Source organism: Notolepis coatsorum (assembly GCF_963971535.1).
Source record: "Notolepis coatsorum genome assembly, chromosome: 17".
Classification (NCBI taxonomy): Eukaryota; Metazoa; Chordata; class Actinopteri; order Aulopiformes; family Paralepididae; genus Notolepis; species Notolepis coatsorum.
Window position 1 is genome coordinate 49,145,001 of NC_140181.1, and position 14,123 is coordinate 49,159,123.

Here is a 14,123-nt window from a genome sequence, read left to right on the forward strand (position 1 = left end):
TTCCAAACCTCTGACATTAAGTCTAGCTGCTCAAGTCAGTGGATATTAACCGTGTTTCGGGAGCGACGTGTTGTTGTTGTGGTCGCGTGTAGCGTGTAGCGTCTAAATTAAAGGGAATGTTTGTTGCAACGGTGAAAATTAAAGGGGAATGTGTTTGTTGTGGATAATTATTCTGCTCTGTGTGACAATAAATACATTAATGATGATATATTATATGTAATTTAAAACCAAAACTAAGGCCTCCGTATGAGTTTAAGACGTGGACATGGTCATGTTTGTTGAATAAACATTTTCTTTTTTTGACTGCCGATTTTTATTATTATTTTTTCCCGATCCCCGATACTCTGAAAAGCACGTGATCGACGCCGATTCCGATCACGTGATCGGATCGGGACATCCCTAGTATTAAATATCATATCTAACAATACAGTCAGGGAATTGTACCCCTCAGTTACAGGTGGCTTTAAATATGTACAGTCTTTTACATATCGCTGCTGTCCAAAAACTGTCCAAAAACTCCAAAAACCCAACTTTTCAGCAGATGAAAAAAACTAACACAGATTTGAGGGTGAATAGAGTTAGGAGGTTTAGACAGATGATCGGTTTAATGCTTTCCCATTGTTTAAACTTTGTGAAACCCACACACACATATGGAGGATGATCTACGGAGTTGATTTATATAAAAAAAAAAATAAAAAAAATGGGGTTATGAGGTTTTGTCCCGACAGCAGCGATATGTGTGTACAGGGGCAGTGTTTGTTTACTTTCTCAAAGCAAAGAGTGACACATTCCAGGCCACGGAGAAATTCCTTGCAGATGTAGCCCCTTATGGCAACATAAGATGCTTGAGGTCCGATAACGGAACCGAGTTCACAAATAGAGAGTTCCAATCACTGTTGAGAAGGAACAAGATAAGACACGAGACGTCATGTCCTTACTCCCTGCACCAGAACGGGATAGCAGAGAGGGAAGGACGCACTATCTTCGAAATGGCTAGGTGTAAGCTAATAGATGGTAACTTACCTAAGAGTCTATGGCATTATGCGGTACAAGAAGCCGCTTACACCAGAAACAGGTGTTTCAATAAGCACACAGGCACCACCCCGTATGTACATGTCAAAATACTTCCCAAAGGTCAGTGAATACCACGATCACAACACCAGAGGGAGCTCCACAAATCATGTTAAACCCAGATTCGGCTCAAACAAGGGACTAAACACGTTTCGCAATTATGCCACATCAATGTGGAATGCCCTACCCAAAGCTGTAAACGAATGTGAATCACTACCCACTGTCAAAAACACTCTCAAAAAACACCTACGGGAGACTGCAATTCGAAACTGGCCCCTACAAATGTCCAGACACCACAGACAGAAAAAGTACCACAGGGTATTGTGTGAGTTTGAACACAGACAGCTGACTGGTTTCATGGAAAACAAAGAAACAGCCCACAGTGGCACTATCAACTTGTGAAGCCGAATACATGGCTCTAGCTATGACAATACAAGAATGTATTTATCTAGAACAACTGCTCGAAGGAATGGATACCTATGTATATAAGAAAACTGTTGTTTATGAAGACAACCAGGGAACCATTGCAATTGCTAGAAACCCTGTGTGCCGACAGAGGTGTAAACATGTGGATATAAAATATCACTTCATCAGATCTGTCATCAGAGAAGAAAGGATGACACTTGTTTATTGTCCTACAGACGACATGGTTGCAGATGCTATGACCAAGCCTGTCTCCAAACTCAAATGAGAAGATTTGCAGAGGTCATGTTTGGTGTGTAAAATATTGCCTGTTATGTAATATTGACTGCCATATTCTTTTTGATGTTCTGAACTGTATTATTTTCTTTGAAAGATGTCTTTGGAAAAGTTGTACAGTATACACGACAGCCAAAAGTGGGGGTGTTGAGATTATGTGTTATGTATGATTGCATGTAACTGCTTAACTGTTTCCACAAGAGGGCGCTATAGGCGCAAGGAGACGTAGCTATTGGAGCTGACGTCAGGTAAGAGGTATTTAAGGGAATGTTCCCTCCCCCTCTGTCTCTTCCTCCGTCGCCTCTCACGAGAGAAGGTCTCATGTGCATAATGATGTGTGAATAATAAACCACGCCAATTACTTAACACATTAACTGCCACGGAGTTTGCCCCTCTCATACCACTCTCTGCCACCACTCTAAGCCTATGGAGATGTTTACCTTCTTTGCAGCCATGAAGTGTTTTGAGAAGCTAGTGAAGGACTACATCTGTTCCTCCCCCCCCATCAACCTGGACCCCCTGCAATTTGCATATCGCCCCAACAGGTCCACGGAGGATGCCATAGCCCATGTGCTGCACACAGCAGCATCACACCTGGGCCCTGTTTCTCGTACCTGGTTCAACTAAGTCGATCAAGATGTCATTATCCAGATTCAGTTAACCCGATGTTTGAAGCCGGGATTTTCCTGTTCCTCGAAGGTGGATTCAGTCTCGTTAACTCGATTCAGACTTGAGACCCAGGCTAAGTGCGCGCGGCCGCTTCAGGTGAAAAGCCAGCATGTATCGATGGCAGAGATCCTGATTCTCTAACGGCATTGATTGATTAATTGATTTAAAACTTTATTGACAGATTGCAATACGGCTCAATCGCCTCGCCGACAAGTTAAATGCGTTATCTATAGGCTAATTTTAAGTCCCTCATTACCTCAATCAATCAGATTATATTTCTTTAAACTTGCCTGCTGGATTGAATAATCAAATGAGATCTTGCTAGCGAAAATAATTAGTTAAACTGTTATACAGAATTACGATACGGCTCTCTTTTATATTGGAAACACGGGGTTTCGAACACCGGTCGCTGGGTTGGCAGGCTTGAGCACTACCGCTGCGCCACTGTGCCAGATGGGATAAATTCATTGTTTATACATTAATGAACGAGAGACCCGTGTTTAGAATATTCTTTATTTTGAATGAAGTTTTATTTCTTTATCCTCATTCATTAATGTGACGTCAACGGCTCATTCAATTTCTCAAATCCGTCAAACAGCGCATCTCATCAGACATCTTAATCCCAGTTACAATTAAAATAACCACGTCATAATGTGTACATCGCACCGAGCGAGCGCCACGGTATATATAACGTGCATTATTTAGGACAAAGTGAATTTAGTATCAGCATTTTGGGTCTATTTTACATTTCAAAAGCCCCCTCTGGAAGAATGGAGCACAAAAACGTAATTCAGAATGGTATAATGCAGATCGTAGACTGTGGGAATAATTTCAGGAAACGGGCTGTCACTTTTTTGCGGGGGCGTGGCGATGGTTCAGGCTAACTTGAACTTAAACTCTGCTTTCGACCAGGCTCAAACTTTTGGATCTGTTGTCATGGTGATTTGGAAAATCCAGGTACGGGGAATCGGAAAGTCCGGCTTAAGTCAGAATTACCCGAAAGTTATCCGGCTAACTCAGTTATCCAGGTACGAGGAACGGGGCCCTGGACAAGAGGCAGGGGAACTATTTGAGAATGCTGTTCATCGACTACAGCTCAGCATTCAATACCATAGTCCCCTCCAAACTCATAGCCAAGCTCAGGGACCTGGGCTTGAACTATGACCTCTGCCAGTGGGTCTTTTGGTTTCTATGGGCCTACGGCATGGAATAATCTCCCACTACATATAAAACAGGCAGCCTCTGTGGATAGCTTTAAGGCACAGCTCAAGACCTATTTTTATACTCTTGCTTTTAGCTGCCCCCCTGTCTCCCTATCTCCGGCTGTCTCATAGTGATAACCGGAATGTTTGACGTCCCGTGATGACTGGGAGGATGCGACCCTCTCTGCGTCGCCTCCTGTCTCCCTGTCTTCGGCTGTCTCGGAGTGATGACCAGAGTGTAGAACGTCCCGGGAGGACGCACCCCTGTGCCTCAACTAGAGCCGCTATCAGTTCTATCTTTAATCTTATAAAATGTTCAGTTGTTATCACTATCAACTCTATATTAAATTTTTCAAAATGTTCAGTTGCTATCGCATGCACTCATCTGTGTTTCACTACACACATGGGTGCATTCTTACCAGCTGTTCGCCTGTTTTTAACATGCAACACTAATATCACCGACATCTAAGAAGGGAGATCCCCCCTTGAATTGGCCCTTCTAAGGTTTCTCTCCTCCACATTGCCTGTGGTGCATTTTTTCCTATTGTTAGGTTTTAGGGAGTTTTTCCTTACCTTCGCGTGGGGTACGTCTGGGAGTGTTGCATGCATGCATGCATTTATTATTTATTTTGAGTTCATGGACCTAATGGTATTCTTGTTTTTTCTTGACTTACTGTGTTTTTTTCTTCTTGACTTGTTTAAAGAAGGTGTGTCTCTGTTAAGCACTTTGAGTTGCACTCTGTGTATGAAAGGTGCTATATAAATGAAGATTATTATTATTATTAAATGCAATGCCCATTACCTTCCCAGCAATGCCTACCCTATTTGTTGGGTGGACAGTGTGTCCAGGTGCTGTCAGATAATTATGCTATACATAAAGCCACTGAGCTATAGGGACTTGGCATTCCTCCAGAGCCCTCCCAGTTAATTTAATCAATGCTGGCCTCGACCAGCTGGCGTTTTTACCTAAAACGCAGTGAGGCAAGACCATTATTAGAAATACTGTAATGCCGGGCTGACAGATGTGTGAAATCAGAAGCCGATTTGCATCGGTCACAGTTCAGAATCCTCATTAAAGCATGTCAGAGACAGGAGGAGATAAACGGGGTTGGGAGACACAGGACCACTGGCGTAAATAACGACATATAAACGGTGTGCCCATGTACAGTAGGAAGCTGTCAGGGGCCCATGTAGGAAGCTATCAGGGGCCCATGTAGGAAGCTATCAGGGGCCCATGTAGGAAGCTATCAGGGGCCCATGTAGGAAGCTATCAGGGGCTCATGTAGGAAGCTATCAGGGGCTCATGTAGGAAGCTATCAGGGGCCCATGTAGGAATCTGTCAGGGGCCCATGTAGGAAGCTGTCAGAGTAGAGTGTATCCTTTCTGCAACGGACTTCGGTTTCCGGGTTCCACTGATTGGCCGCGACCCGCCCCCTTATCCACCGCTGCCGCTCTATTTATACGCATGGAAGTATTGACTACGCCATAACAAATAATTTAAAAAAGATACCGTTAATTGGAATATGTTGTGCCTTTACACATATGTTGATTTGATTTTTGATTTGATTTGAAGTCTTTATTTCGAACATGCAATGAATACAACAAACAATAACAAAAAGCAAAACAACTCAATCTGCATGTTCGAAAAGGAGTAGGAAGAAGTATACACTTATTTAATCCTACCCCTTTTCCACTACTCAAATGAGTGTACTATTTTAAACATAAAAAAGAAAAGAAAGAAAAAAATATATATATATATATGCAAAACAAAAAACAAAAACTATATATGTATAAAATAAAATAAAATAGAAAACAAAATAAAAATGTAAACACCCGTGAATATCAAGTCCCTTCCTCATCCCTGTACCTTGTGAACATAATTTCCTTATACATCAGTTTGAATTGTCTCATGTTTGGACATTGCTTTAGCACCACATTTAGACTGTTCCACAGTTTCACTCCACATATCAAGATGCAGTGTTTTCTCATGGTAGTGCGTACGTTTAGCACCTTTAAATTGTGTTCTCCCCTCAGATTATAACCCCCCTCCCTATCAAAGAACAATTCTTGAATGTTTCTTGGAAGTGCATGACTTTTTGCTTTATACATTAATTGTGCCGTTTTAAATTCCACAAGATCATTTAACTTCAATGTCTTTGACTCCAAAAACAATATGTTAGTGTGATCACGATAACCTGCAATGTGAACTATCCTTATGGCCCTTTTTTGGAGTATAAAAAGTGGTTGTAGTGTAGACTTATAATTGTTTCCCCAGACTTCAGCACAGTAATTTAAATATGGTAAAACTAGTGAACAGTAGAGAATGTAGAGTGATTTTCTATCCAGAATGTGCTTTACTTTACTCATGACTGAAATGCTTCGTGAGAGTTTAGATTGGACATGTTTTATGTGAGGTTTCCAACAGATTTTATGGTCTATTATTACACCTAGGAATTTATTTTCATAAACTCTTTCAATAATCACATCATTCATTTTAACTTGTACCTGAGTATCCAATCTGTTCCCAATATGTTCCCAAACAACATAATTTTAGTTTTGCTCAAGTTCAATGATAATTTGTTTCTATCAAACCATTCCTTCAATTTCTTCATTTCAGATGTGATGACCTCTAAAAGCTGCTGGACATTCTCACCAGAAAAAAAAAGATTAGTGTCATCCGCAAATAAAATACATTTAAATATATTGGATACTTTACATATCTCGTTAATGTACAAGATGAACAGTTTTGGACCCAACACTGACCCCTGGGGGACACCACAAGCAATGTCCAAACATTCAGATTTATAATCTCTCATTGTCACAAATTGTTGTCTTTTATTTAGATAGCTTCTCACCCAGTCCAATACTACCCCCCTGATCCCATATCTCTCCAATTTCCTGATTAATATATCATGATTAATAGTATCAAATGCTTTTTTTAGGTCAATGAATACTCCAGCTACATGTTATTTTTTTATCTATGGAATTTGTGATTTTTTCAATGAGTTCTATTAACGCTAGTGATGTTGACCGGTGTGTTCTGAATCCATACTGGCTATCGGTGAGTAAATTATGTTAGTCAATGAATTTATCTAATCTGTTGTTGAAGAGTTTTTCTAATATTTTTGAAAACTGAGGAAGTAGAGAAACAGGCCTATAATTTGTGAAGTGGTGTTTATCTCCAGTCTTGAACAGAGGTTGGATTATGTAATTGGTTTGTCATGACAAACAAATAAAAAAATCGCGATTTACCCGCTGGCTACAACAACACACAGTGACTGCATGTAGTCACTGTGTGTTGATGTTGTAGCCACCTCCTCAGAGGCAGGAATACTAAGCTCCCCCTTAAGCTCCGCGAGAGAGGAGAGAGGCTGAAAACCCGCAGTTCTTGCCCGACTGATGGGAGCCGAATCCCCGGATCTGATTTGTCTGATGAATACCCCCAAAACATGGAGGTCCCGAATGCATGGAAGTATTGATTGCGCCGTAACGAATAATTAAAAAAAGATACCGTTAACTGGAATATGTTGTGCCTTTACACATATGTTGGATTATGTAATTGGTTTGTCAAGACAAACCAATAAAATATCGCATCGCCGGCTGTCTCTGGCTTGCTCCAGCGGACACCAGAGCTCAGCCAGCGGCGAGAATATGCTCCGCGATGCCGCTCGCGGCAGCATATTCTCGCCGCTGGCTGAGCTCTGGTGTCCGCTGGAACAAGCCAGAGACAGCCGGCAATGCGATATTTTATTGGTTTGTCATGACAAACCTATTACATAATCCAACATATGTGTAAAGGCACAACATATTCCAGTTAACGGTATCTTTTTTTAATTATTCGTTACGGCGTAGTCGTTCTATATGAATTGAAAATGGGGGCCCTGATGTAAACAAGACAAACGTCTTTCTCAGGTCTGCATCCCCTTAACAATTGTGCGTATTGAGCCGTACTGTATTGTACCCATTCTGCAATCTGTGTGTCTGTGATGGGATTTTGGCTGATGATCATTTGATGATGAATGATGCATGATGAATTCTCTCTTAATGCAAGTGATTGTGTGATCAGGTGTCATCATCCTTTCATTCATACCGCGTCGGCCTATAATGAGCTGCTGTGCTCTTCTTATTCTATGCTTATTCGACATACTGTGTAAGCTACCTTTGTGTTGAGTTGTTAGTGTAGGCTGGCTATTTCGGTTGTCTCATAGAAATCAGGCTGTGGTTTTTTGAGTCCAAGGCAGGCTGTTTGATTAGTGTTGATAAATGTGGCACTCCGGCTGCTGTCCGTGGTGCTGATCAAAGGCTGGTTCTGTATCATAGTGGATCCGCTCGGCATCACTCATGCACTATCCCCGCATGTGCACGCGCACTGAATAAAGACCACAATGTACCTTTATATTTCAATATTAGTCTGACCACACCCCTATCAGCTTACCTACATAAGCAGGTGTGTGGTCACCTGCTCTCCTCCTTCTCGCTTTCACCACAAGCCTTCGGAGATCCCCACTTGACGTGTTGCTAGTAGGAGGAAGTTGGAAAACAAGAGATAAGTTGACATCATATCTTTATTTTCTCTCTCACTATTTTCGAGAAAATACGGCGATATTGTCTTCGTACTGGAGTGTCTGGAAGATGATGATCATTCTACACCTCCGTCGGGTTTCGTATTGGGAGTTTATGCCGCTACATGCCTCTCAACTGCAGTCCTTCTTGCTGGGGCTGGTTGCGGTAAAGCCTTTCAGCGACACAGCTGGACTGTAGGACGCGCCGCTGTTGTGAGAAGCGGTGGGTTCCAGGTTGGTGAGTGATGTTTTGCTTGCGAGCTCCACTTGTCTGTTAGTGCTATGGGGACTAGCTGACAATGTTTACGAACGCCGGCCCCAGATTAGGGTCTTTTGTTCAGCCTCTTAGGCAACGGCGGAAGACCTTGGTCTAAAGCCCATTATAGTTAACTAGTGGGCCACGACCAATAACACTGGTGATCCCTGTGTTTTCTGGACGAGTGGATGTTTCTCTGTCACCGTGAGGCCCCGTCTTTCATATACATATGAGAGTATTCCCTCACGAGGAAATATGGGCATGGATGTTCGTTAGCGGAAGATCTGTGTTCAAGTCAGCTACAGCCCAGATGGGAATTGTGCTGGCTCCGTCGGGTGTTGGTAAAATCACCGTTGTAAACTGTGTTAACATCTTGTTTCTCTTTTCTCTTAAAAAGTGAGGAGGGTTATAGAACGGCGGCCTGTCTGAGTGTCTTGTTGTATCGTTGTGTACGAGTTCCGGTGGTAGCTAATTAGCTTGCGTGCTAGTTGTGGCCTACTGTGTTAGCCAGTCAGCTGTTAGCTGCAGCGCTAGCTCGCTGTGTTTACCAAGCGTGTTGTGCTAGGCTAGGTAACGTTAGCTTGCTGCTATCGGCCGAGAGCGGCCGTTGGCTTAATGCTACACTGTTGAACGTGCTGTGACGATAACATGTTTTTAACACTCTTGACTACGACGTCATCTTTGACAGAGGATGTTCGTCGAACCTGCCCTGAGCCAGGCCGGCGAGGACTGCGTCAACAAGGAGCACCGTAGCGGCGGGTTGGAGCAGCGAGCTGCCCGTGTCGTCAAACACAGGAGGCTGTGTTTACTTCGGTGCCATGTTAGAGACTGCAAATTGCTTGATCTGCGCTCCTGGTAGGCAAGGTCCTGACCAGACCTTGAACACTTCTTCTTGCTTTCCCTTCTAAATGTTTTGTAAATAACGATGTTTTCCAAAACGAGTGTTGCTGCACTACATTTAGGATACGATGCGAGTTATGTGTGAATTGTCTTGTCACTGGTATTTAGCTTCTCCATGCAAATCGGGTTGTTTGTTACAGATGTGATCTGGTTTGTTGTGTTGAGAAACATCATGTGTGTTTATGTACTGTGTACTCACAACTAAGGGGGTTAAACTAACCTATAAAGCTATGCTTAGTGACATATGAGTGAATAATGATTCTTTTCTCAGCCTGTAATGACAATGAACAGTGTTTTCACATATTAACAGGTTTACCTGTTTAACTGGCCGTATTAAGGGTAAAGTAGGAGGGTTGTGTTTCCCCCCGGTTCCCTGGGGACTTCTTCATCCTCCTCTCAGACATGTTGTTACACTATATTGTGTCACTGTGTGGTAGGGATACGATGTAACCCTTAGCTTGATTGCTGAGGTTGTGCTAAAACTGCTTGAGGAACTTTATTTTCCTAAAAGAAAAGATTGTTTGGTCGCTTTTCGTGTGTGCTTAGCAAGGCCTGTGGCCGGTACTAATCGAGAATTATGTATTATCTCATTATGAAAAACGGCGTTCCTCTGTAGAGTGTTTTTTGCCATTTTTTGTAGGTGATAATGGGTTGTGTGTGTCGTGTGACCTACAACTGGGTTGGGCTGGCCACAGAAGCACATGTGTAAGTTTGGTACCGGGGCTCTTGGAGGGCCCTCTCTATTCTGTGTTTTTTCCTTAGTAAAAATCAGATAGCAGGTTAGCACATGCGCTGTGTGAAGCTGTTAGACGCTTCATGGAGCTGACTATGACTGCGCCATACTCTTTTTGTCATTACATCGTATCATGGGTGTGGGGTCGTAAAGGGGTGAACTGGTAATCTTTCCTCCCCCTTTTTTCTGTTGGTCAGGGGTAAACCCACCTGTCCTTCAAGGTTCCTGTCACGTTGCGGTTCGGCACGTTACAGGGTGAGGGGCTGTTTCCTTGTCCCACGCCCTGGAATATTGGGCGTGTGCACCGCAGAAATCCCCCCGCCATAGAGTACGTCACTGTGCGCGTCTCTGTTGGTAGGACTTCCGTGTGCTGTTCAGGTCCATATGATGGATCTGTTTCGGGGGGTGGTCAGGGCTCCTCCTCACGAAGCTCCTATTCGGGCCTTCTGTGAGTTGGGACTCTCCTTCCATGTGAGGGAGCCTCCTCAGAGTACAGAGCCTCCTCCTCAGATTGTCAAGGTGAGTGGAACCTCAAGAAGGAGTCCTACTCTATTGTGTGTGTATTCGATTCAATTCGATTATTGAGTGTGTATGGGTTCAGTGCCTCCTCCCCGGAGAGCCCTAAAACCAAACTTTTACATGGCTCAAGTTGCAATATATTCTTTTCAATCTGTACAGCTCGCGTGGGAAGTCTCTCTGGGGATTTCCGTCTCCTTCCTATGGGAGGGTGGTGGGATGTAAAAATGTGAAAAAATTTTACCCCCGGCTGTGTAGACTGGGATACATACTGTTGGTGCTTCCTTCTTTTCTATTAAAAAGAGTTGGAGTTAGGAAGTATCACACCCCTCTTGTCGTTCCCCTGGGCGCCTTGGGGATTCAATGACAGGTCTAAATAGCCTGTTCATTGATGTGGTTGTGTCCCGATGCACGCATAGTGCTAGCTCGGGGTGTTCTGTAATCAGGCGACTGACTGGCACGCCTTGGTTGCTTGGGGTTAAAACGGCGTTTTTATAAAGCAACTGGGATGGAGGTTTTTCCTCTTCCGACGACCTGTTTTGGTTGTCGACGGATTCTCGTTCATATCTGGGGGATGATGACGGAATGGATCTGAACATATGTAGAGGGGTCTCACGCCCTGGGGGTGGGCCACCGGGCGCGGTTCGCCCCGAACGTCTGGGTGGCGCCTTCTTTTCATGTTTAAGATCAACACGCATATCTGCCCATTCTCCTGGAGTAGGCATGTCGGCGTGGTTAGGGCACGGGACTGGTTCTGGTCACGCTGGTCCAGATCAGTTAAACCCGTTGTCCGCCGGGGATGCAGATCTGCTGTTCTGGTACCCTGAGGGACTTGGGCTTTTTTCAGGGGGAAAAATGCCAGGTCGGTCCGGGTGTCACAGGGTTAAGCGCTATGGAGACCCTGGTTGGGTACATTTTGTACTCAGCACTGTCGTAATGGCTTACGGCCATGCCAACCTGTACACGCTCGATCTCGTCAGATCTCGGCCGCTACACAGGTTGGTCCTGGTTAGTACTTGGTTGGGAGACCGCCTGGGAATACCAAGTACAGTGTGCTTGGGGCTGGTTCTTCATTCTTTTCGCTCCTCTCTCACGCATGGCGAAGAGGGGCCTGTTGGGGTGGTCTTTGACCTCCTCTGGTGACCCTGTGCTTCCCGTATCGCTGGGCCCGGTCCGAAGTAATGTTTTGTCGACCCGTAGGCCTGGGTTAACCCTTTTTTGAAAACTGAAACACTTGTACTGCGGTATAGCCGGTGTATACCCGCAGGTGTGTTTTGGAGTTTTTTCTTGAGGGGTTATAGGAACAACCACCGCATTGGGTAACACCAAGGTGGTTGATTCCCTGGTGTGTTGGAGCAGTGTCAACTCCCGGGTTACCCGGTTGAGGGTGCCCCTGCACGTTCATGACGTCTGCCAATCGTGTCAGCCTTCTCTGCCTCAACCCCTCTGGGTGGTTTTTTTTTAAATGGAGGCTTGGTCATGCAACAACGCCAGCATACGCCCCTTCCGCCGGGGCGGCTGTGTTCAGCTGTCCCCTCTGGCGCCTGTCTCGTCCGCAGTCTCCAGGCTCGGGTTAACAGCCTGTTGCCTGGTTTTTCCCCGGTGCGCCGCCTGCTTCCGTTGGTCAACCTTTTTTGTGTGCTTACGGCCATGCTGACTGCCTGTTCTGCAGGGTCAGTGTGCCAGGCAGTGGACTATTGGGGGGACAGGGCCCGCTCGGCTGAGGGGCCTTTGTCCGAATACGCTGGCGATGTGGGGGGCGGGGTCACTAAGTCCCCACCTGGTGGGGTCTTGATGCTGGCATCATGGCATTCTTCGGGCCCCCGTTCCAGGGGGTCCAGTCCCTTTGGTGGGTCTGGGCCTTCCTTCCCGCTCCGCTGCTACGTCCTTGCCACGGCCTTGCCACGGGGTTGGGTTTGCCCTTGACCCCGTGATTCTGGGGGCAGTAACGAGGTTGTTCCCTCCGTTCGTTCCCGGGTGGCATGCGGGTTGTGCGTGTGTGTAGTCGTGGGGTCAGGCCACGGTCTGCTCACCCTGTGCGTTGAGTTGCTTGAGTGCCTCTTCGCACGGTCGGGTCCGTCGCCTTCCCGGGAAACCCCCAATAGGGGGCGTGCCCTCCATTAGGGGGGGTCGGGGGGGCTCGGCCCTCCCTGTTCTGATGGTTGTGGAGGGCCTTCAGCGGGGTGTATTTGTCGGCCGGTGGCTCCGCTCGGCCTCCATATGTGCATGCGTGATGCCGAGCGGATCCACTATGATACAGAACGATAGGTTATGACTATAACCAAGTTCTGTTAATAGTGGTGACCCTCGGCATCCGACGCCGCTGCGGCCCTTGATCTCACCTTGTGGTGAAAGCTTGGGAAGGAGGAGAGCAGGTGACCACACACCTGCTTATGTAGGTAAGCTGATAGGGGTGTGGTCAGACAAATATTGGGATATAAAGGTACATTGTGGTCTTTATTCAGTGCGCATGCACATGCGGGGATAGTGCATGAGTGATGCCGAGCGTCACCACTATTAACAGAACTTGGTTATAGTCATAACCTATCGTTTTGCAGGATGGGAGTTCCATGGTGAGCCTCTCCAAGGTGACATAGAAATTGTCTGCTTTGCAATTGTCTGGAGTGTTTGTGTGTATCCATGCATGTGTGTGTTTGCACATGAGTGTGCGCTTGAATTGCGAGTAAAAATGTGCACCGTGGGCCAAATCACAATTATGTTACGCTGCTGCGCGGGGACCACAATTACCCTGCAACCAGAGAGATTCAGGGTTATTTCAGCCTCCTGAAGGACTCCTAGAAAACACCTGTGTAACCGGAGAGAGGAGAAACAAGAACAGTCTGCCCCTCCTGCCGGGCCATGGACTCCCTCTCTCTATGTTTTCCCTGTCTCTGCCATGGACATGTGTTCTCCTGTTCTCTCTCCTTGTATCTGCCTCTCTCTATCTCTCCATCTCTCTTGCTTTGCTGTCTCTCTCCCCTCCTGTCTCTCTCTCTCTCTCCCATACCTTTAGAGTTTGTTTAGTTATGTATTATGTTTATCTTGTCTAGGTCTAGTCTTCTTATATTGTGTTCTCTTTTCAGTATTAACAATAATAACTTTATTATTATTAGACTGGTCAATGGTCTCTAACTACACACCCTCCCCTACGTCTTTGTATTGTTTTGCATTGTATTTGGTTCCCAGTCTTGTTTTCTATAGTTGTAGTTCCTTGTTTCAGTTTCCTGTAGTTCTTTTGTAGTTCACCCTGCCAGTAATCTAGTTGTAATTATCCCAGGTGTGTCTCGTTTGTCATTCACTCCCTGTGCATTTTAGTTCCTTGTTTCCTGGGCCCCGTTCCCCGTACCTGGTTCAACTAAGTCGATCAAGATGTCATTATCCAGCTTCAGTTAACCCGATGTTTGAAGCCGGGATTTTCCTGTTCCTCGAAGGTGGATTCAGTCTCGTTAACTCAAGCCAGACTTGAGACCCAGGATAAATGCGCGTGCCCGCCTCAGCCGAGAAGGCAGCAAGTG

General features: G+C 45.4%; 1 protein-coding gene across 1 annotated transcript in view; it reads left to right on the forward strand.

Annotated features, from left to right (window-relative positions):
- LOC311244037 (carbonic anhydrase 4-like) overlaps positions 1–13,697 on the forward strand; it is a gene marked incomplete at both ends in the record, with an annotated part of 95,614 nt that extends 81,917 nt beyond the window's left edge. The window contains one exon of the mRNA XM_084333447.1: positions 13,692–13,697. Within this exon, the coding sequence (XP_084189573.1) occupies positions 13,692–13,697 (6 nt within the window). The remainder of the gene's footprint in view (positions 1–13,691) is intronic.
- Between the last annotated feature and the right edge of the window lie 426 nt (positions 13,698–14,123).